Source organism: Rhodamnia argentea, chromosome 2 (assembly GCF_020921035.1).
Source record: "Rhodamnia argentea isolate NSW1041297 chromosome 2, ASM2092103v1, whole genome shotgun sequence".
Lineage (NCBI taxonomy): Eukaryota > Viridiplantae > Streptophyta > Magnoliopsida > Myrtales > Myrtaceae > Rhodamnia > Rhodamnia argentea.
Genome location: NC_063151.1, coordinates 20955332 through 20977086, shown reverse-complemented (window position 1 = coordinate 20977086; position 21755 = coordinate 20955332). Strand labels below are relative to the sequence as shown.

At 39.6% G+C, this 21755-nt stretch overlaps 1 protein-coding gene across 2 annotated transcripts in view; it reads right to left on the bottom strand.

Annotated features, from left to right (window-relative positions):
* The window catches only part of LOC115730655 (MDIS1-interacting receptor like kinase 2-like), a 188807-nt gene extending 178020 nt beyond the window's left edge, over positions 1–10787 (bottom strand). Inside the window, exons 1-2 of one of the 2 annotated variants that reach the window (XM_030661268.2) lie at positions 7680–10787; positions 6966–7445 (exon numbers count right to left, since the gene is read on the bottom strand). In XM_030661268.2, coding sequence (XP_030517128.1) covers positions 7084–7445; positions 7680–10572 — 3255 coding nt within the window. In that variant the 5' untranslated portion in view covers positions 10573–10787 and the 3' untranslated portion in view covers positions 6966–7083. Of the gene's footprint in view, positions 1–6965; positions 7446–7679 lie in introns of those variants that run through there. The other variant, XM_048274209.1, reaches the window with a different exon arrangement.
* Positions 10788–21755: the final 10968 nt, after the last annotated feature.

Here is a 21755-nt window from a genome sequence, read left to right as displayed (position 1 = left end):
GCCATGAACAAGCGTTGCTTCCATTCCATGAAGACAAAGTAGAGTGACTCTGGCTGTCTAGGTTAGACTTCCAGGTAAGGAGTGCCTCCACTTCCTCATTTACCGTTTGGTTGCTAGCACCAGCGATGGCCACCAGAGAAGAGCTTCGAGATGAAGCAAGACAGGGCATTTGATGCACGAGCATGAGGAGGACGTAAGCGAGGAACGACATGGAGAGTTGTTTCTGAGACGAGGCCATGACAGGTTTAAAGGGGTGGCTTTTCTTCGTTTCAAGGTGTGCATCAGTGTTGAAATGATGCAAGTATAGCCAACGTATTTATAGAAGAATAGGGACCATAAAGTCAACAAACAAGTTACTTCTTCCTAGCCAATGAGAGACGATCCAAAATTTCTTTTTGGGGAGAAATTACAGAAAACTCTCTTATATTTCCCTTTATGTTTTCATCGTCCGTTAAGTATGCATGCGTGGCCCTCCATTTGCAAAGACTTGCTAGTCTTCCGTAGAGCAAAGACTGGGATGTAAGCCAACTAGGCTAAAACTTAATGCTGCTGAAATATAATCCCAACTACCATTAATAAATGCTCAATGAAGCTCCATTAAGCGAAAACTTAATGCTTATGAGTGTTTTGAACTACGTGTTTTTGGTCGAAAAGTAACTTCTCCGATTTTTTTTTTCCGAAATTCCCTGTGCTTGGTTCGCGAAAAATAAGTTAGTCTAGGAAGACATTCTCCACCCATGAAAAAAATCCCTTCAAAAGTGGGGAAAATATTTTCCTCTTTTTGAGAAGAGAAAAACATTTTCCTCATCTTTCTTTCCTCCTCTTTTTCTCACTTCCTTTCTTTATAATTATTTTTCTGCTGTCTTTTCATTTTTTACTTATTTTAAAAATTCAGAAATTTAGCTTTTTTCTTTTCACTTTTTTCTATTTTTTCTTTTTCTTTTCTTTTTTGTTCTTTTCTTCTTGTTCCTCCTTGCTCCCCCCGCTGCTTCTTCCTCCTTCCTCTACCGATTGTGGACGTTAACGACAGCTGGCCATCCGGCGATCGGCCATGACGCGAAGCGAGCTTGAGGCTCGGCTGTTACCAATGATCTTGGGCTTGCCTGAGGCCGGCAAGCCATGACCCGCAAGATCCAGGCATCCAAACGCCATCCCGTGTCATGGCCGATCCAGCCAAAAATAAAAGAAAGGAAAGGAGGGGGTGTATACTGTTTGCTTTGCTTGCACAATCGTCATCCAAGTTTCACGCCAGGCTGCACCAGTGAGAGGCTTGGACTCACTAGAACAAATTACTCTATCACACACGGAGACACGAGATTCTCGATCTAGCGAGCTCATGGCTCGCAGGCCTCGAACGAGCGAGAGATCCTGGGACCGGTCAAGCCTCAAGCTCGCCTACAGCCATTACCGGCCATCACCACGGCGGGCGTTGGCCGAATCTAGAAGGAAAAAAATTAAAAAAGAAAAAAGAAAAGAGAAAAAAGATGAAGATAAATAATTAAAAATTTGAATTTTTTTAATTAATAAAACATGGAAAAGAAAAAGGAAAAAATTATTAGGAGGAGTCTATGGAGAAAAATGAAGTTCGATTTTCATACCAAACGACCGAAAACATTTTCTGCATCTATTTTATAGTTGAGCTAAGCACAATAAAATATTAGTATTTTCTTAGAAAATTTTGTTTTGAAAATCTGTTAAGGGAGTTGCTCTGAGCGAAAGATGTGATGCAAGAGAAAGTGACACAAAAGTTCACATCCCACTAGTAGAAGTGATGGTGATTTTGGAGCAGGGAAACACGGCATTGAAGAAAGACTACACAAGTTCCCAAATTATGGACCGACACTCCTCGTCCATTTTCCTTTGGAGTTAGGTCCACGATGCAAGTCGCGTTGCTTCGTGGAAAACACGAGATGTGGATGTGACCATGTCAAATAGATAACAACTAGTAAGAAAACAAAGAAAAATAGAAAGAACAAGAGATAGAATAAGGAGCTTCAAAGTCCATTATCGTAATCACTGGGGGATTACCCCAGTGGATACTCTTTTCATTTGGAAAGAGGTAAGTGGAGGTTCCAATCCCCACGTTTAGGGAGAGTGAAATGAGGATGCATGAGGATGAAGTAGAGTTTAGCAACATGCACCGACACATAGCGCATACAGTATGGCTTGTATAGTAGAATAGAAAAAGAAAAAATGAGACAAAAAAAAAAGTCCATAATTGTGATTTGGTTATTATCGTAATATCGTGTTAGACAAATTATTCTCTCACATACTTAAAACTGTTTGGAAATGGAACAATATGAATATAGAATGTATCCAACAATACCGTCCATGGAGAAAGATCAAAGCCACATGGACACGACAATGATTATTCGAATTGGGATGGCTTCCATGGCATGTCCCGTATGATCTCGAACAAGCGTTGAGAGTTTTGTTTGATCGGTTTAACTTTTTCATTTTCCCTTATTTTTTCCGACATCCGAGTCTTTTGGCATCAACGTTTGTTGTGCGTCTCTCTAATCCCTTGTTTTCATTCATCAATTCATGGTGCTGTAGCTTTATTGCATGCAAGGATAATGGATGAGTTCGAAATTGCTCGGTAAATTCGTAGGACAGCCAATCCGGATCAAAATCCGAACATCGAGGCTCACCGTGAGACCCACAAGTTTAATACATCGGATGATAAGGGGGCTTCTCTTCAATTTACTATCAATCATACAATGGATCATCAGTGGGTTGGCAAAAAAACTGAGCAATGGCATAGTGTTGCTCGAGTAATTTGTAGCATTCAATAGATTTTACCATCTTTGCTTTAGACCAAAAAAAAATTTACCATCTTTGCTACTTTGGAGTCTTCTTCTTGACAGGCCATCAAGGTGGTTGAACCGGTCATTTTTCTTCCGCAAGGTCACAAGTTCCATCGCATGTGAGCAAGATGCCGAACAGCTTGACCTGAGTTATCTATAGCGCCAATGTATCAATAATTACCGACAAAGATTATAGTAGCACTGTTGGCGAGAGTAACGAAATACGAAAATGGCCAAATTACTCACGTGGATTTTCTCCTCCATCCCCCCAACATTTATGCTATTAAAATGATTGTTGCAACATTTATCCATTTCAGTGTCCAAATTTTCCTTTGCTTTTGTTACTCTGGCAAGCTTCATTCTTTCAGACTACCGTCATTTGACGACTTTGACATGGACTGATGAACTGACGGTCATCAGCAAAGCGGTGCACATCATCTAGAAATCGTGACCGCACGTCATCGCGACTTGTACACCGTTCAACTGACATGTGGGGCGCTCTATTTGCAAAGACTTCTTAGTCTTCTTCGGAGCAAGGACTTGATATTGCCTGCTGGAGTACAATCCCAACCTGCATTATTGACCATGCACTCGTTGCCATAAAAGCATGAAAATCAACAAATGCACAAAAAAGTCCTTTTTTTTTTTTTGGTTATCTTCGAGCTATATTTTCTCCCATTTTCATATCATAAATATAGAAGCCATCATTAAAAAAAAAAAAACACACACAAATTTGGCACGACCATAAATCTTACCCGATCATATCATAAACAATTTCCGTAGGTCGATTATCATAATCGACAAGGTACTTCCCAAAAGGTAGCAGTCCGAGCAGTGGCTTATCGTCACACTCAATTTGAAAACTTCGATTGGTTGATAGTTTAGTGTCCTTCCAGAATCCATCCTTCAAGCTCACATATGCAACCCAGTCTTCCAAAGAAACAATCGTCAAGATGCTAGTGACATGACGAAACAAAAGCTTGGAACTTATGGAGCTTTCGACACCCATGTCAGGAATTTTAGAAGGAACAGAAGCACAAGAGCAGACAGAAACAGGGGAGCTTTCGTGGCTTGCAGCAAAGAGGGAAGGGGGCTTCGGTGAGATTCAGTGGCTCGAGCTAAAGATGGACTTACGCATGTGTCCCGTTTGAACATTTTTTTTTTTTCACGTGAACACTCGCAGTTGATTGGGTCAACTTAGCGTAGATCTTTGACCTAAGGGATTTTTCAAAATACAAACAGTATTTAGTAAAGTGCATTTTAGAAATACGTTCGGAGGCAATTTTGACCTATATGACGTTTAGTACTTTGTAATTAACTTTTGTTAATATACACATTTAAAAAAAAATCTTCAATTATTTGCCGGTGGAACTCGGTCATCGAGCAACCAAATCGGCCGCTGACACCTCGGGCGAGGTTGGCCGGTAGCTAATTTGGCTTGCCGGCTACTTGTCAATGGCTAGCCGACCACTCGCTGGTAGCCGAGGCCTTGGCCGAGAACTTAGGGTTTTCGAGGACATTTTCAGAATTATGAAACTTGAGTAGGGTCAAAGTTAGAAGAATAAAAACATCAATTTTCATTTCAAGAATGCTACTTTCCAAATGCAATTGCATTTCCTCAAAGTTGAATAAAAAATGAAAATATGCTATTTGCCGTCGCCATGGCGAGCGTTGGCGGAAACCAAAAGGAAAAAAAATGAAAAACAAGAAAGAAAAGAGAAAAAAGATGAAGATAAATAATTAAAAAATTGAATTTTTTAATTAATAAAACATGAAAAGAAAAAACAAGAAAAAACATTAAAAGGAGTCCATAGAGAAAAATCAAGTTTGATTTTGACAGAAAACATTTTCCGGATCTATTTTATAGTTTAGCTAAACACATTAAAACATTATCATTTTTTTTTTTGGAAAATAACTTTTTAAAAAATAATTTTCGAAAATATCATATTTTCGGCGAAATAGACGGAAGTGACGGGAGTTCCCCTCGGCGAAAGACGTGATGCAAGAGAAAGTGACACAAAAGTTCTCATCCCACCAGTAGAAGTGGCGGTGATTTTGGAGTAGGGAAACACGGCATTGAAGAAAGACTGCACAAGTTCCCAAATTATGGACCGACACTCCACGTCCATTTTACTTTGGAGTTAGCTCCACGATGAAAGTAGCGCGCTTGGTGGAAAACACGAGATGTGGATGTGACCCCGTCAAACAAATAAACGACTAGTAAGGAAACAAAGCAAAATAGAAAGAGCAAGAGGTAGAATAAGTAGCGTCAAAGTCTATTATGGTAATCACTATGAGAATTGCCCCGGTGATCACTCTTCTCATTTGGGAAGAGGTAAGTGAGGATTCCAATCCCCATTTTTGGGAAGAGATAGGTGGGGATGCGTGATGAGAAAGTAGAGTTTAGCAATTTGTACCGCATATAATATGGCTTGTACAGTAAAATGAGACAAAAACAAAATCCATAATCGCGATTTGTTATTTTCATGATGTCATGTTAGACAAATTATCTTCTCTCATAGACTTAAAACTGTTTGGAAATGGAACAATATGAATACATGGGATATCCAACAATACCGTCCATGGAGAAAGGTCAAAGCCGCATGGACACGACAATGATCATTCGAACTGCGATGGCTTCCATGGAATGTCATGTACGATCTCGAACAAGCGTTGAGAGTATTGTTTTGATTAGTTCAACTTTTTCATTTTCTTTCTCGTTTCCGACTTCTGGGTCTTGTGGCATCAACGTTTGTTGTGCGTCTCTCTGATCCCTTGTTTTCGTTCATCAATTCATGGTACTGTAGCTTTAAACGAGGACGATGGATGAACCGACGGTCATCAGCAAAGCGACAGACATCGTCTCGTGATCGTGACCACACGTCATCACGACTTGTACACCGTTTATCTGACATGTGGGGCGCTCTATTTGCAAAGACTCCTTAGTCTTCTGCAGAGCAAGGACTTGATACTGCTTGCTGGAGTACAATCTCAACCGGCATTATCGACTATGCACCCGTTGCCAAAAAAGCATGAAAATCAACAAATGCGCAAAAAAGTCCTTTTTCTCGGTTTTTATCTTCGAGCTATATTTTCTCCCAATTTTAATATCATAAATATAGAAGCCATCATCAAGAAAAAACAAATTTGGCACGAGGTGTTATAGGGGCCCTTCAGTAAATCTTACCTGAAAATAACACGACTGTCATTTCATGGATTTTTTTTTTGTTTCGAAAATCCAACTCAAAAGTTTAAAGTGATAGGCAGAGAAAGACCATGTCCAAGAAATAAATTAGGGCAGAATGTGGCTTTAGTACTATGTTGTAAAGTCCAACTTAAAAACTTAAGTCAATTGTCTCCCTCAAGGTTTTTACGCTCTTTATGTGACGTAACAATTGATTTTCGTCAATGAGGCGTCGGACAAGTTGGTGAGAAGTCCGGACCTTAGACAGTTAAACCGATGAAGTCTTATATTCGACTCCCGGTGACTACGTCTTGGGGGACTTACCTAATGGTATTAGTAAAGACCTCAACCACTCCGAGGAATAGACCATTATACGTGAAAAACCTCGGTTATAAAAAAAATAAAAAAAAATAAATAATTTGATTTTCTATAATGACAACAAGAATGTAGAGAAAGGAACGTAAACAACTTACTTTTGATCAAGTTTGACATGAAGCCTTACGTGATTGATTTTTTTCACTTGATGGAAACATTGGGTAGCATCTATCAAGAGCATCTCGACCATACCCAAATTGCTGAAATCCGATCTAAGAATATCATATATTAATATTTATATCACTTGATTGATATGGTACTGGAATTTCACAAGCTCTCGATCCGGTGGCACCATTTGTAAGTTGAGTTTGCGCTTTCGGGATTATCAGGAATTACTTCAATTAGGTCTAAGACGAGATATCGCATGATTACGGGTGTCGAACGGAGGAGATAAATGTCTTTGAAGTTTCGCAGACACAATGAGCTAATGGCTCGTAGTTGCGAGTGTTGGCAAGACTAAAAGTGGCGATTTCAACCATGACACGAGAACGTGATTCCAACACGGCTGCAAATTTATGAGAGAAAGACATGATTGACACAATCCAATATGATTAATTTCAAACTAAGAAGGATTGACATATTTCACTCATTTTCAAAGGATAAGTACTTTGCAATCACATTAGATTAATAGTAGAACGTTACAAAACTAGATGGATAACCGATACAAATATACTGACATGACAAGAATTGCCAACAAGTGAAGCCTCTAATATTAGCTCATTCTTCCAATTTTATGCTATCTACCGAATTGAACAGCGATGAACAATGTGTTGATAGCCCTTTAGAAACTTGTTGCATGCTGGGACGATGCTCCGGTTTAGGACTCAAGCATGAAAATGCGATCTTCGTCATGAGAGTCACTTTCCCTAGCAAATCGTCTTCAGGGTATGGAATCCTCTGATCCAAAACTTCTTTTAGGGAGCAATGGGGGGTTGTCGAATCACCTGATGTTGGTAGAGATGTGGACAAGAGAGTTGATATGAGATTGCCCGGATGTCTTCCCATTATCACTTCCATCGCTAAGACTCCGAAACCATAGACATCGTGTTTCTCGCTCACTTCCATCGTGTAGGCAAGTTCTGCAAATAGAAAGGAACAACTCTTTTTCTCACTTGATCTTATCAGCGCCTTCTAAATTGATCTTTTACTCTGTTAGATGCACATATAAGTAAGTGAAACCAGTTTAAAGAAACCTTGTATTGGGACCGAAATACTAATATGTCTTTTAAGTAGGACTTGTTGAATGTTCAAAACATCACATACTCATGAAGGAAAAGGAGTAAATCCTCATGAAAAGAGGGAAGAGTACTTACCTGGAGCTGCATATCCAAATGTGCCCGCAAACGAAGTCCAGTTAGATGAATCAGGTTTCAGAACCTTGGCTGTGCCAAAGTCCGAGACGTGAGCTTCGTATTCTTCGTCGAGTAAAATATTCTTGCTTGATATGTCACGATGGATTATCGGAGGATAGCATTCATGATGCATGTAGGACAAAGCATTAGCCACACCTTTAACGACATTCAATCTCTTATTCCAGTCGAACCGTCTTATCCTTTCTTCGTTCTTCAAGATATCCTCCAAGCTGCCCGATTCAAGATACTCATAAACCAAAAACGAATGGCGAGAGCTCGAACAAAAGCCATACAGCTTCACGATGTTTCGGTGTCGGGTTTCCATCAAAGCATGAATCTCCCTTTCGAATACTTTTCGACTAGCCATTTCGACATCCGGTGCTTGGTTAAGTTTTTTAACAGCAACAATCTCACCCGTTCGCAACTTGGCCTTATAAACACTCCCTTGTCCACCTGTGCCGATGCAATATTTGGCATCGAATTCCTCGGTGGCATCGATAATGTTCTTGTACACCGTTCTTCCATCATAGCCCCATATTTCCAACATATTTTCACTGCTCTCTTCTATCAAGCCGGTCTCTCCTTCCCTTGTTCTTCTGAGTACAATGCATGAAACTCCCACTACAAGAAGCAAAGCAAGCAAGCAAAGAGAAGTAGGGAGTAAAATGAGGAGCAAATTTGTGTGTCTGTCTTTCCCTTTCCCCGCCGTCCCTGGACAATGCGTGAGACCCATAATATCTCCGCACAAGCCTTTGTTCTCTCCTACAGTAGCGATTGTAGCATTATGAAAGGCTGGGATGTTTGGTAAACGACCCTCTAACTCATTATAGGATACATCCACAGATGTAAGACCTGTTAGATCATCAAAAGCTGGTGAAATCGAACCCGAGAGTTGATTGTGTGAGAGATTGAGTGTTTCCAAATTGCGCAATTGTCCAAGATCTCGAGGTATATCTCCAGTAAGCAAATTTCGGCTTAGATCGAGACTTTGAAGAGAGTGGAGATTGCTGATCTCCATTGGAATGCTCTGCTCAAGATTATTTGTGCTTAAATTTAGATACTGAAGGTTCACACACTCCCCAAGTTCTCTGGGGATTGAGCCACTTAGCTTGTTTCCCGCAACGTTAATTTGTACAAGGTCCGACAATGCTCCAATTTCGCGAGGAATGTCACCAGTGAGATGGTTGCCATCCAGCCAAAGCTCTAGCAGATACTGCAACTTTGCAAGTTCTTTCGGAATTTCCCCGACAAGATTATTCGAAGATATATGTAATACATGCAATTGAGTCATCTTCCCAAGATCAGGCGGTATCATGCCTGATAATTTGTTGTCGGAGATTTTCAGGCTCGTCAAATTGCTCCACGTGCCCAATCTTGTTGGAAGCTCTCCGTAAAGTTCGTTATTGCTCAGCTCAAGATAAACCAAGTAGGGGTATGTGCCGAGAACATCAGTAATGTTGTCCTTTAGCTGGTTATTTTGGAGCCTAACTCTAAACAAACTCATACAATTTTTCAGGCTTCTTGGTAGGGGTCCCGTGAAGTGATTGTTGTAAGCAGAGAAATTTACAAGAACATGACTGCTGCATATATCCGGTGGCAATTGGCCCACGAGTTGGTTATCGCCAAGTTGTAGCCTTGTGAGGGATGTGAGATTGTTGATCTCAATTGGAAGAGAGCCTTTAAGGCTATTCTGGAATAGAGACAGTTCAACAAGGCCTCCTAGTCTTCCCATCTCTTTCGGAATCGATCCTGTGAGATTGTTTTGGTAGAGATCAAGCTGAGAGAGAGATCTAAGGTTTCCGATTTCGGGAGGAATATGACCGGAAAGCTTATTGCTGTAAAGATAAAGAATGCCTAAGTTGCTTAAGTTCCCTATCGACGACGGGATTGAACCTGTTAGATCATTGTCTAAAAGCTCGAAATGCATGAGGGATCTCATTCCTCCGACTTCTTCAGGTATGTGGCCAGAGAGTTGGTTTCCATAAAAGTAAAGAAAGCCTAAATTACTCAAGTTTCCTAGAGTTCTCGGGATAGATCCGCTGAGGTAATTGCTTGATAAATCAAGCTCGCTAAGAGACCCCAACATCCCTATTTCTATTGGAATGGACCCAACAAGATCATTATTGAACAGCCATAACTTCGTCAAACTGCTCATATTTCCAATGGAAGAAGGAATGCGACCGCCAATGCGGTTGTTAAATAAGAACAACTGGTTGAGAGATTTGAGCATTCCTACTTCTTGAGGGATGAACCCGGAGATGTTATTGTTTTGAACGTATAGCCCAGTCAAGTTACTCAAACTTCCTATAGAGCCAGGGACCGAACCCGTGATGTTGTTCGATGACAATTCCAAAACTTCTAGTGACCGCAGCAATCCGAGTTGGATTGGAATCTCTCCAGAAAGGTGGTTCTGAGACAAGTCTAGGTAAGCGAGCTTGGAAAGATCGCCGAGGCTCAAGGGGATGTTCCCGAAGAGCGAGTTGTTGTCAAGTTTAAGAGTGACCAAGTTGGGCAATGAGGAGAAATTGAGATCGTGGAGCATACCGCGAATGGCACTGCTCGAGAGGTTCAAGCTGATGACGCTCCCAAGAGGACCGCAACTGAGTCCGCGCCAAGAACAAGGGTCGCTTCCGTTCCACGAAGACAAGATAGAGTGACTCTCGCTGTTGAGCTGGGATTTCCACTTCAGGAGCGCCGCCACTTCCTCATCTCTTGTTTGGCTGCCTGAAAGAGCGAAGGCCATTGAAGAAGAGCTTTTGGATGAAGCAGGACGAGACACTTCTTGCATAACAAGCATGAGGAGGACATAAACTAGGAGGAGCATCGAGAGCTGTTTTCGAGACGATGCCGCCATTTGACAGGAGGTTTTAAGCTATGAGGAGGGGGTGCTTTTGTTATCTCAATGGCAATGCTAGCGGCCGAGGTATTTGTAGTAGAATGACGTGGGATCTTTATGCCATCTAAGACCAAGTCAATATTGATTGACACTCTAAGCTCACCCAATGCTTGCTGTCCATGACAGCTCCCGGTAGTTTTGGCTTTTCTGGTTTGAGAAATTTAACATCCGGTGTCATTTCAAGAGCGACTTTGAGAGCACATTCTGTCCATAGAAAAGGGGAGCATTATCTTCTTGAGTCCCCCCTCTAGAGAAGGGTCGGTCTAACTCAAATGTGAAAGTGTGAGCAGAAAACTGTGGGACATTTGTATTTACTAGACCTATCAAAATGAGTCATTAATTGTTATATGGGTTAGTTATACTCAATAAATAAATTTAAACATAATATGAGTGTTAAATGGGTCGGAAATGGATTTTTAACTTACTTATACCCAACCTACCTCTATGATACTCTCTTCATCTCTCTTGCCCTCACTCGATATTGCATTTGCTCACTCGTACTCTTATCTCAATTTGGGTATGAGATTTTCTAAACTAGATTGAATATGAAAGTGTTTTAGAAATATACTTCGAGTCGAATATGAGTCATGTATGAATCAGATTAGATATGAATCATGTTAAATATGTCTTGAATTTTATGTATTCGGTCCGGTTCATCACTCGACTCGGCATATTTTTGTGCGGCCTAAAAGGAGAGAAAAAATTGAGATTTTAGTTCGTAATGCGGGAGAGTTGGGTTGATAGGGCTAATTCAGAGCAAGTGAACAAATCTCTATTGTGGTACGAACAAATATCTCGGGGGGTTCGGGGGCAACGCCCCTGAGAAAATCTTTTTAGGCTCTATTTATACTGCGGCTAGGGTTTTTTCGTTTGGTATTGAGAATTTTCTTTACAGAAGAGACTTGTAAGTCATGTGCTTTTGTTCGCTCGATAAGACCGACTTCCGTAATCTGTACTATTTTTTATTATAGTGGAATCTTGTTTTGTCTCGCCCGTGGACGTAGATCACCTTGATCGAACTACGTAAATCCTTGTCTTCTGTGTTCGCTTTCGCATTTGCTATAACAAATCACTATATTTGCATTACAATAATTGAATCATAAATGGATTAAATAGGTTTAATTAGATCGGATCATTTATGCTCGATCTATCAATTTTACCGACATAGTACCTACGTAGAGTCCCGGTTGAAAGACAAGTTTTCATATGTACTATCCTTTCTAGGAAGTGATAGAGGCATGAGAGGTTTCACTGTCAAGAGCAGTGAAGAGGAGCCCCCAGCATTCAAATCAAATAAACGCTAACAAAACCGGCAACTTGCCTACATTGACTTCATCAACAGTAGGTCTTGCCATTTGTCTATTTATGATCTCGGATGTCCCTTGTTAGTACTGGCACTGGCAGTATCCAAATTGAAGTCTTCGAAAAAGAAATTCGCTTTACGGTGTCGTTTTACTGGAAGGTTTTATGCACTAAACATCGCCTCGAGCATGTGCAAACTCAAAATAGAAAATGAGGAGTCAGATAGATGACGTCTCTCACTCATGCCACTTTAAAGCAAGTCCACGATGTTACATCCTTCATATTTATCAAACTTCTGCTGGGCACTTCTAATAAATGAAATCAGAGCCGATGGTTGATTGGTGGCCTACTCCTAATATGTATTGGTGTTTGATGAGTATCTCAAGAAAGAAATCCGGCGACCAACACTGTTTTCGGGCCGGCGGACATTGTGGTGTAGCAATGCGGGCTCGATAGACGTTGATGGAGATTCAAGTTGAGATATCTCGGTGCAAAAGGATACCTGAATTAAGGGTGAGCAACCCCAACATTGGAGCTCACACGTGAGGAGGAGATTGTTAGGATGCGCGTGTGAGCCGTGTTAAAGAAGTCTCACATTAGATAATTGACGTGGTGTGGAGTAGTTAATATATTTAAATTGGCCCATAACTCGTTGGCTTAAATTTTTGAGTGAATGTGGGTTCAATTGGATATGTTAACAGGCTTGGACTTGGGCTCCCTCTTGGCAATCTCCCCGGATAAAGGTATTGGACTTTTACTAAGCGTTTCCAACAATATTAATAGGGAATTTGGAACTTTTAACTTATTGTAAATTTAAACTGTAAAAAGATGAGTACTATTGAAAATCAAAGCCTATTGCGTTCTTGGCTCTCGCTAACCTCTGTCCTTCATTTATGTAATTTGTCTACCATATATGTTTACTATCCGCCTCTGGGCCTGTTTGGTTCGGTTAAGGGGGAATATCTTCGAGAAAAGGTAAACGCCTTTGAGCTAAAGGATTTTTTCAAAATGCAAGCAGTATTTGGCAGAGTGTATTTTAAAAATACATTTTGGAAGCAATTTTAACCTAAATGATGTTGGGTACTTTGTAAAGAACTTTTGTTAATATACACATTTTTTTAAAAAAACTTCAATTATTTGCCGGTGGCGTGGAGCCAAATTAGCTGCTGGCACCTCGGGCGAGGCCGGCCGGAGGCCAATTTGGCTTGTCGGCCTCTCGTCGGTGGCTAGCTAGCCGCTCGCTAGTAGCCGAGGCTTTGGTCGAGAAATTAGGATTTTCGAGGATATTTCCAGAATTATGAAACTTGAGCGGGATCAAAGTTAGAAGAATAAAAACATCTGTTTTCATTTCGAGATTACTATTTTCCAAATGCAATTGCATTTTCTCAAAGTTGAACAAAAAATGAAAAACACGCCATTGGCATTTGCCCAAAGGTCTTTAGAGTCTCAAAGCCCATTTACAATGCTGAACCAAACGGGACCTCTACAACTCTACCAATACTAGTAAAATAGTTCCCAAAATTTGAAGAATGGAATTAACAGAAATCTTACTTCTAAAATAATATACTTACGACTTTGACGAATAAGTCCAAAATGCAAATCGTTCGAATCATGAAAGCAGTAAAATCGTTTTTGTCAATTTATACCGACTTTAGGACAGACTTGACTGCTCTGTTACGTACAATAATTCACATCTCTTTTTATCAACTGTATGGCCTAGTCAACTTCGAACATATGTCTGACCAAAAAAATAAAAAAATGTGTCGATATGCCTCTACTTTGATCTTTTCATTAAATTTAAATCTTGCGATTGACCTTTTCTTTGCTCAGAAAACTTGAAACTTTCACAACAGACAAATATTTTCACGTATATTCAGATCTAATTTTTCGCAATAGTGTTTATTATTTGCTTTATGGAAAACACAAAGAAACAGGTCCAATGATTCCAATTGCATCAGCTAAACGCTGGACAAGTTATCCCCCACAATCCGAATCACAACTTGAACAATAATTGAAGGATGGGGCCTCTCTTTTCAAAGATAGTAATATCTTCTTTTGGGAGCAAGCTTGTTGGCACTACAATGAATCGCCCGCTGAAACACATGCTGCACACGTGAAGAATAGACGCATGTGCGAATCACGTGAAAAATCGATACACGTGCGAATCACGTGAAGAATCGATACACGTGCGAAACACACGAGGAATCGACACTAGAGCAGGACACATAGGGAGAAAAACCGCCTCGATAGAGAATAAAGAAGGCCCCATATGCGTCATTTGAAGAAATCATCAAACCAATTAGTAAAATTGAGCACTGACAATTTGCAATAATGTTCATAATTTGCTTTACGGAAAACACAAACTAACAGGTCCAATAATTCGAATTGCAGCAACTAAATGCTGGACAAGGTAACCCCCACAATCCAAATCACAACTTGGACAATAATTGCAGGATGGGGCCTCTCTTTTCAAAGATAGTTCATGGTCTTTTCGGAGCAAGCTCTCAGGACTTGTAGCCTGTAATAGGTCCAAGAAGAGTCACGGTAGATCGTCCGGAGTATTTAATCCGGATCTCGAGCCAGCTCAGGTGTCACTGAACTCGGTTACAACTTGTTAACAATTAAATTTCGGCGACCCATTTCGTCATTTATTGCATAAAAAATAAGGGAGTCAACTCGCTCCCTAAATAAAAGTAGCATCAATATAATTTGTATTTGCATATTAGGAACATTCTCATTCAATAGCATTTTTTTTAATTGCACTTAAGTCGGTCCACTTATAAACGTGCGGCATTTTTTCGACCACTATGAAAAATAGAGGGAATGATTTCGGGTCAAAATTCACATCATCTTTGAGTTACAAATTTTCATTGTTGTCGGTCAAACAAAAAAAAAAAAACTATTGTTTCCTTCATCAATCGGGATCACCATCGTATCACAACATCCCGGCGAACCACTGAGTCAGTCCACCAAGCGGCAATCCTCGTGGTCGCTCATCGATCATTGTTGACTTTTGTCGCCACCGGTGTCGTCACTGCTCACTGCTTTTCGCTGTACCGACCATATCGAGTGCGGAAGCTGTGTGCTTTGTTCTGGCCGCACACCGTGTCTGAGATCTTTCTCCGCCGTGTCGTGATCCGATCAGTTTCATCTCAGTCGACGACGCAGGAGGCTATGGCATTGAATTTGCTTTGTGGTGGAGGCAGACGAACTCGTGTGGGTCGAGGCCCATTCACTACTACCATTGCAACATCATTCTCTTGCGCTTGTCTCGTCTCGCAGGCTTTGACGTCAACGACAAAGCGAAGTCAAGCATATTTATCTATAGTCTAATCGTGGACTGAATCTTTTGTTTTTTTTGGTCGGAAAAAGGACTGAATCCATTTTGCAAGTGGTCTTTTGTAATCGCCGTTAATTGTCCAAATTTACCCCGTTGTTGCCCTTCTGTTCCACAGAGGCGCTACCATTATTGTTCGGATAATAATAACCATATGTGATCCAACATTAGGTTATTTCATTGATGTTATATTGTCCACAGTAAATTACGTAATAACTATCCATTAAGCCCAAAAGGTACCATAACGTCTTGATGAAAAACGTTATATGAAGGGGTATGAATAAGGTTGAATGTATGGAACTTCTAAGCCGAACCCTTTCAATAAAGAAACACATCATCGACGTTTGAGAGGGCAATTGGCTAGAGACCTCCATTTGCCGACGTTTAATGCTTCGAGGCTCCTCGAATTCCAGTTTGTCAATCGACTTCATCAGTGGCCGGAGATTAATACATAATCCTTACATTTCCGCATTAAATTCTGATAAGACATGAGTTCTTGTTCATCCATGTGTAATGGGGATATTCTGTTCTTTCTAACATTTGGTATCAGAGATGGTTAATATCTCTGCCTTGATGATTTTCGTGGGGTTTGGGTGAATTACAAATCGAGGCTTTCCTAGCTGTCAAGAGTTTTGCCGATTCCGGCCAAATTACGGGGACTCGCAATCCGGCTTCGGACTAGTACGATGGCACCGCCATGGGCAAGTATAGCCGTAAATTAATTCGGCCTTTGGGTGATCACTGGAGGCTAATTGAGCGGCTGAAGTTTCCAGAGTTAAGGTTTGCGTCCGGCGGAAGTTTGCTCAATTTCGACCAATTTCTGGGCCGTTTTCATCGATTCTTTGACCTATGTGGTCGCGCCTGCGTGATCTCCAAAACCCACCGCTTAATTTGATCTAAGGAGGGATGTCGGAGGAGACCAAGACAGTGGAAGGGGCGGCGGAATCGGTGCGAAGGGATTGAAACGTCGCACGAGGAAGAAATTGCACTGAGAAGATGGAGAAGGCGCATGGAATCACGCGCGCGGGAGGTTCAGGCGCATGTGACCCCGGCTCTTGAAGTGTCGCTCACAGGCGCCTGTCATCCACGTGCCCGCACGGACATCTAGCGCATGCAAGCCATGCGCGCGTGTGAAGACCACATGCACGCGCCTGGATGATCTGTTTCGCCCCTGCCTGGAGCAAATTTACTGTTTCATCCGCGAACCCTCTTCAGTTGATTTACTCTTTTACCCCTTGAGTAAATTTATTTACAATTCTGCCCTTGGCCGCATGCATTTCCTATTTTGCCATTGCGTGCAGTTTATGAATGTTTTGTGCATGAAATTAAATGTCTAGTGATCCATATATGTTTTAACAATTAGAAAGTAGCCATATCGTCTCTAATAATATTAATATATATATAGATATATATTAAGAACCTTTGGATCGCATATCAAAAATAACATTACTTGTAATGATCACATTAATATAATGAATTTTATCCCACATGAAATTTCATTATATTAATATGATTAATTAGGATGAAATATCATATTATTTTTCTTAATTTATCCATAAGGATCAATAAGGGAATTTAATCTGATAGTTTTATTCATAAAATAATTATGAATCTATTCAAATTAAAAACTTAGCCCACAACAATTTTTGGTGTTGTTTGATTCATATCTTATGACATGTTTTACATTGGTAAAATATGATTTCTACAAATTTGCCTCAAATTTTGTGACATAAGCATGATCGTACATTATGCAGTTTCATCACTCATGAATATTTATGACTTTAATGTTCTCGAATTGAATGGTGACAACTACAAGTTTTGGAAGGATAATGATTATGCTAGCACTCCTTCGTCAATTGGAGTGCACAAACATTGATTATGCTATTCGGAAAGATGAACCACTTACTCCTACCGATGCTAGTACTCCGGCTGAAGTTGCTTTTTATGAACAACAGGAATGGTCCAACTGCCTTAGTGTAATGCTTATAAGAACTAAAATTTCTGCTAGCATTCATGGTTGAGTTGCTTAGCATGATAATACTAAAGCATTGCTAGAGGATATTGGTGCGCAATTTGAAACTTCAGAAGAAGCGCATGCCATGACCATAATTATGAAGTTTTTATCGTCGATGCTAATTAGTGTTAGTGGTGTGCATGAGCACATCATAAAGATGGGGACACTAGGGCTTAGCTAAGGAACCTTGAGATTGAGATATCTATTTTTTTTTTCTTGTGTACTACATTCTAAATACTCTCCCACAACAATAGGCATCTTTCAAGATTTCTTATAACACACATTAAAATAAAATAGTCAATTAACAAACTCATTACCATGTGTGTTCAAGAGGAAGAAACGTTGTTTATGGAATCGGAAGAAAATGCTCATTTGGCAACATGATGAAACTGTAGAGGCAAGTAGAAAGGAAAGAATAAAATACTTACCTAAGCTGACATTAAGAAGGAATCCAAACGCTTCTTCTATAAAAAGAAAGAGCATATTAACACTTCGTGGATTGCTAGAAACTTAAGGCCCGCCTCGAGAAGAAAGGTAATGCAATCTCATGTGTCTGTTATGAATCTAATATGGTTGATATGAGTCACAACACTTGATAGATTGATTTTGGATCTAGAATCCACATTTAGAATTCCTTACAGGATTTTCAAAACCACAGGAACCAGCAAAAAGTGAATGATGCATCTATTCAAGAAACAAGATGCATTTACATGTAGAAGCTATTGGGACATGCAAATTAGATCTCAATAGTGATTTTATTTTGAATTTGGAAAAGGACATTTTATGTTCCAAGTTTCTCTAGAAACTTTATTTATGTTTCAAGACTATCACCATTTTATTCCTTTAACTTTTCATATTCAAACTTCAGTTTATAATTTAAATCCGAAACTTTTAGGAATGGTATTTTGTTTGATGGACTTTTTCGAATTAACTTGTAAGACATTGCCTTTATAATGCAATGCATGTTCATGATAATGCTTGTATGAAATGATGCATAGTGGATGAAGATTCATCTATGTTGTTGCACTAGAGATTGGGACATATCTCCATTAATAGAATTAAGAAATTAGTAAATGATGGAGCACTTAATACTTTAGATTTCACTGATTATGACACATGCGTGGACTGCATGTTGACGCCTAAATTTTGACTAATCTATTTTTTACATAAAAATTATAAAAAAATCATCTCACATATTTATTTTTAGCGTACATTGCATTGGCATATAATTGGGCAAGCAGAACACTTAATTTAGCATGCGTCTAAACTAGGCACGGGATGGAAAAATACACCGAGAAGATTTGAAACTTCATGGACTATATTGCAAATACTTAAAACTTCGGGGACCGTATTGCAAATACTTAAAACTTCGGGGACTGTATTGCAAATACTTGAAACTTCAGGGATTGCATTGCAAATACCAAAAGAAGATGGAGAAAGGAAGATGGTGAAGAGAAGATAATGAAAGGAAGATGGTGAAGAGAAGATAATGAAAGGAAGATGGTGAAGGGAAGATGAAGAAGAGAAGATGAAGAAGGGAAGATGAAAATGGAAGGTGAAGAAATGAAGATGAAGAAGAGAAGATGAAAATGGAAGGTGAAGAAGTGAAGATGAAGAATGAAGGATGGGGAACTTTGCCTATAAAAGAAGAGGAGAATTTTGGTGATAGAGAAGGTAGAGAGCTCTTGAGAAGAGTTTTAGAAGGGGGGAGTGGAAGAGAATTGAGAGAGTTTTGAGAGAGTTTTTTAGAGGAATTTTTAGAGAGGAAAAAGAGAGTTCTTGAGAAAAATTAGAAGAGAAAATTCGAGAGTGAAGAAAAGAGTTTTAGTCGAGCATCATCTTCGACGAGTCCCGACACATATTTCGCCTCTCGCCACCCAACAACGCCATTGCTTGCCATTTTCGACGACAGCCGCGTTCTTCCAACTCCGAGATCTTGAAGGGAACTATAATGTGTATGTGAGTAAGATTTTGTGTAATAGAAGGTAATCATTTCCATCTCGATCTACAAAAATGTAATCGTTTGGTTTGAACATTTGTTTGTTTATTTTAGACATGCCACGTGTTCCAAATTTTAGCATTATTACATGTTAATTTATTTTTATAAATACTCGTGACTGGCTGCGTTTTCTTTCTTTCTAAATCACCCATGGTGTATATCGTACAAAGTTTTACATCCCCATAAAAAAGAAGAAAAAACCAAAAAATCGCATCTTTGAATTTCAAGTAAAATCCATCAAAATTGCCAAATCAAATATTTTTCATGAAAATGGTACCGAAAGGGCGTTAGAGTAATCTAGCGTAACCAAATCCCCGAATTCAAAATCTCCGGTTCGCGGAAATAAGATAGTTTTCTCCCGCTATTTTATTTAGGTTTCTAATCAACCTACCGAAAATAATTAGTGGCGACTCCAAATTCAAAACACGTTGCATGTTAATTATTTGAACCTTAAGTTGCGATTTGGTATGGACTTGGGAGAGTCCGAGTTAGGTTAGTTAATTAATTAACCCGATAATCCATTAGCCCGAAAATTAACTCGTCTATTTTTTTAGGTCGCGACACTGCACAAAGGAAAAGAAAAACAACAAGTCAAACAAAAGTGCCAAGAGGAGTAATAAATATTAGAAATCGTACTTGCAGACATATGTAATCCGGATATGCACTCGTATGGTCAGAAGTACTTCATCTCTTTCATAGATGATTACTCACGCTTCATGTATTTCTACTTACTTCATAATAAGCATGAAGCGTTAGATTCATTTAAGGTGTTCAAAATCGCAGTAGAGAAACAATGCAAGTAAGCGATTAAGATCGTGAAATCAAGTAGACATGGAGAACACTATAGTGGATGCACTGAAGATGGACAAGCACTTGGTCCATTTGCAAAGTTTCTTGAATAATATGTGATAGTTGCTCAATACATCATGTCTCCGGACCAGAATGGTCTAGCAAAAAGAAGAAATTGAAATTTATTGGACATGGTGCGAAGAATGCTTAGCAGCTCCAAACTTCCTAAGTCTTTGTGGACTGAAGTTCTATAAGGAAATTTTATTTGGTGAAAATGAACGATTTGAAATACTTTTTAAAAAAAAACGATCATTTATATTGCTTGAAATAGTTAATCAATAAAAGCTATTTTACTATTTCGACAAAAAAAAAAAAGAAGAAGCAATTTTACTGTTGACGACAACTTATTTCTAAGTATCTCCGCGGATGGTAAAAATTTGTTTCGTTCATTCATTTTTGTAGGCAATACAAGTCATCATTTTAGATAAATATTTACCAAATCATTCATTTTCTGTAAAATGAATGCACCCTTTGATATGTTTTGTGGAGATGGGATTTGGTGATATGCTCCGTTGGTGTAATATTGGGAAAAAGGTTGGAGGGCAAGTAGTGATCCCACCATCACCATAAGTCTATCTATGATCATCCCCACTCCAAAAGATAGGTATGTCAATTGAAAGAAACATATATTCACCAAGGAGAAAAATGCAAGGACGTAAAAGAACGGAGCCTTCTTTACATGTGTGATCATTTCTTTTCTTGGGATGTGATTCATACTCACCATCGATAGGAAAGCACGTCATTTACTGAATGTAGCCTCAATTTAAGGGTGAATCAGGATAAACCTTATCTCTTAATTTTTTTTCTCACTTTTACGCTTTACTTCATTATGATTTATGTGCCTAATCCTAACATCTTTCTTGTTTCACGCTGTGCGCCATTGACTTGGCTAGTCTTCCATCCACTATACACGAGCAGTCAAGTGGCGGTCGAAAGAGCAATAATTGATAAGAAAAGTGCTTTAGCGGGGAAAGAGATAAGGGGAATCCATCTTTTTCTCTCTGAGAGGGACAATTGTTGTTTGTAGATTCACAGGAGAGGACAAAACCAAATGCAATCAGTGATGGATTGGTTTGCCACCCAAGAGACGACATCGCGCTCTCGGGATCCCACGTTTTCCACGCGCACATATCGCCAACAAGAAGGATGCGAATTGATTATGACGACTCCCAAACAAATTGAATCATTAATCGACTTATAATAGATCAGTCACCCTTAGTAGTCCATTAGCTTTCCTTTTGGTGGTACACCTCTGAGAAGGCCACGACAGTCAAATATCCTAAGAGATTGTACATGACATGCAATTATTTCTATTAGAAAGTCCAACCATGGAAATTGACTAATGGAGGGTGGACGCACATTTGCGAAAAGGGATAACAGTGGCTCTGATACCATGTAAGAAAATCCAACCTAAAAGCTTAAACTGATAAATGGAGGAAGATCACATGAATATAAAGAGCAAATAAAACTCGTTATCAGGCGATGTGAGGCAACAACTTCAACAATTTCCAAAAGCTTCAAGTAGCTAATAGATCATTGGGAAAATTAGTGGTGTAGTACATACCATCCTTGAAAGGAAAGAAAAAACAAAAACAGAGAGAACATGCTACACAAGCTGCATAGGAAAGACCAAAATGTCA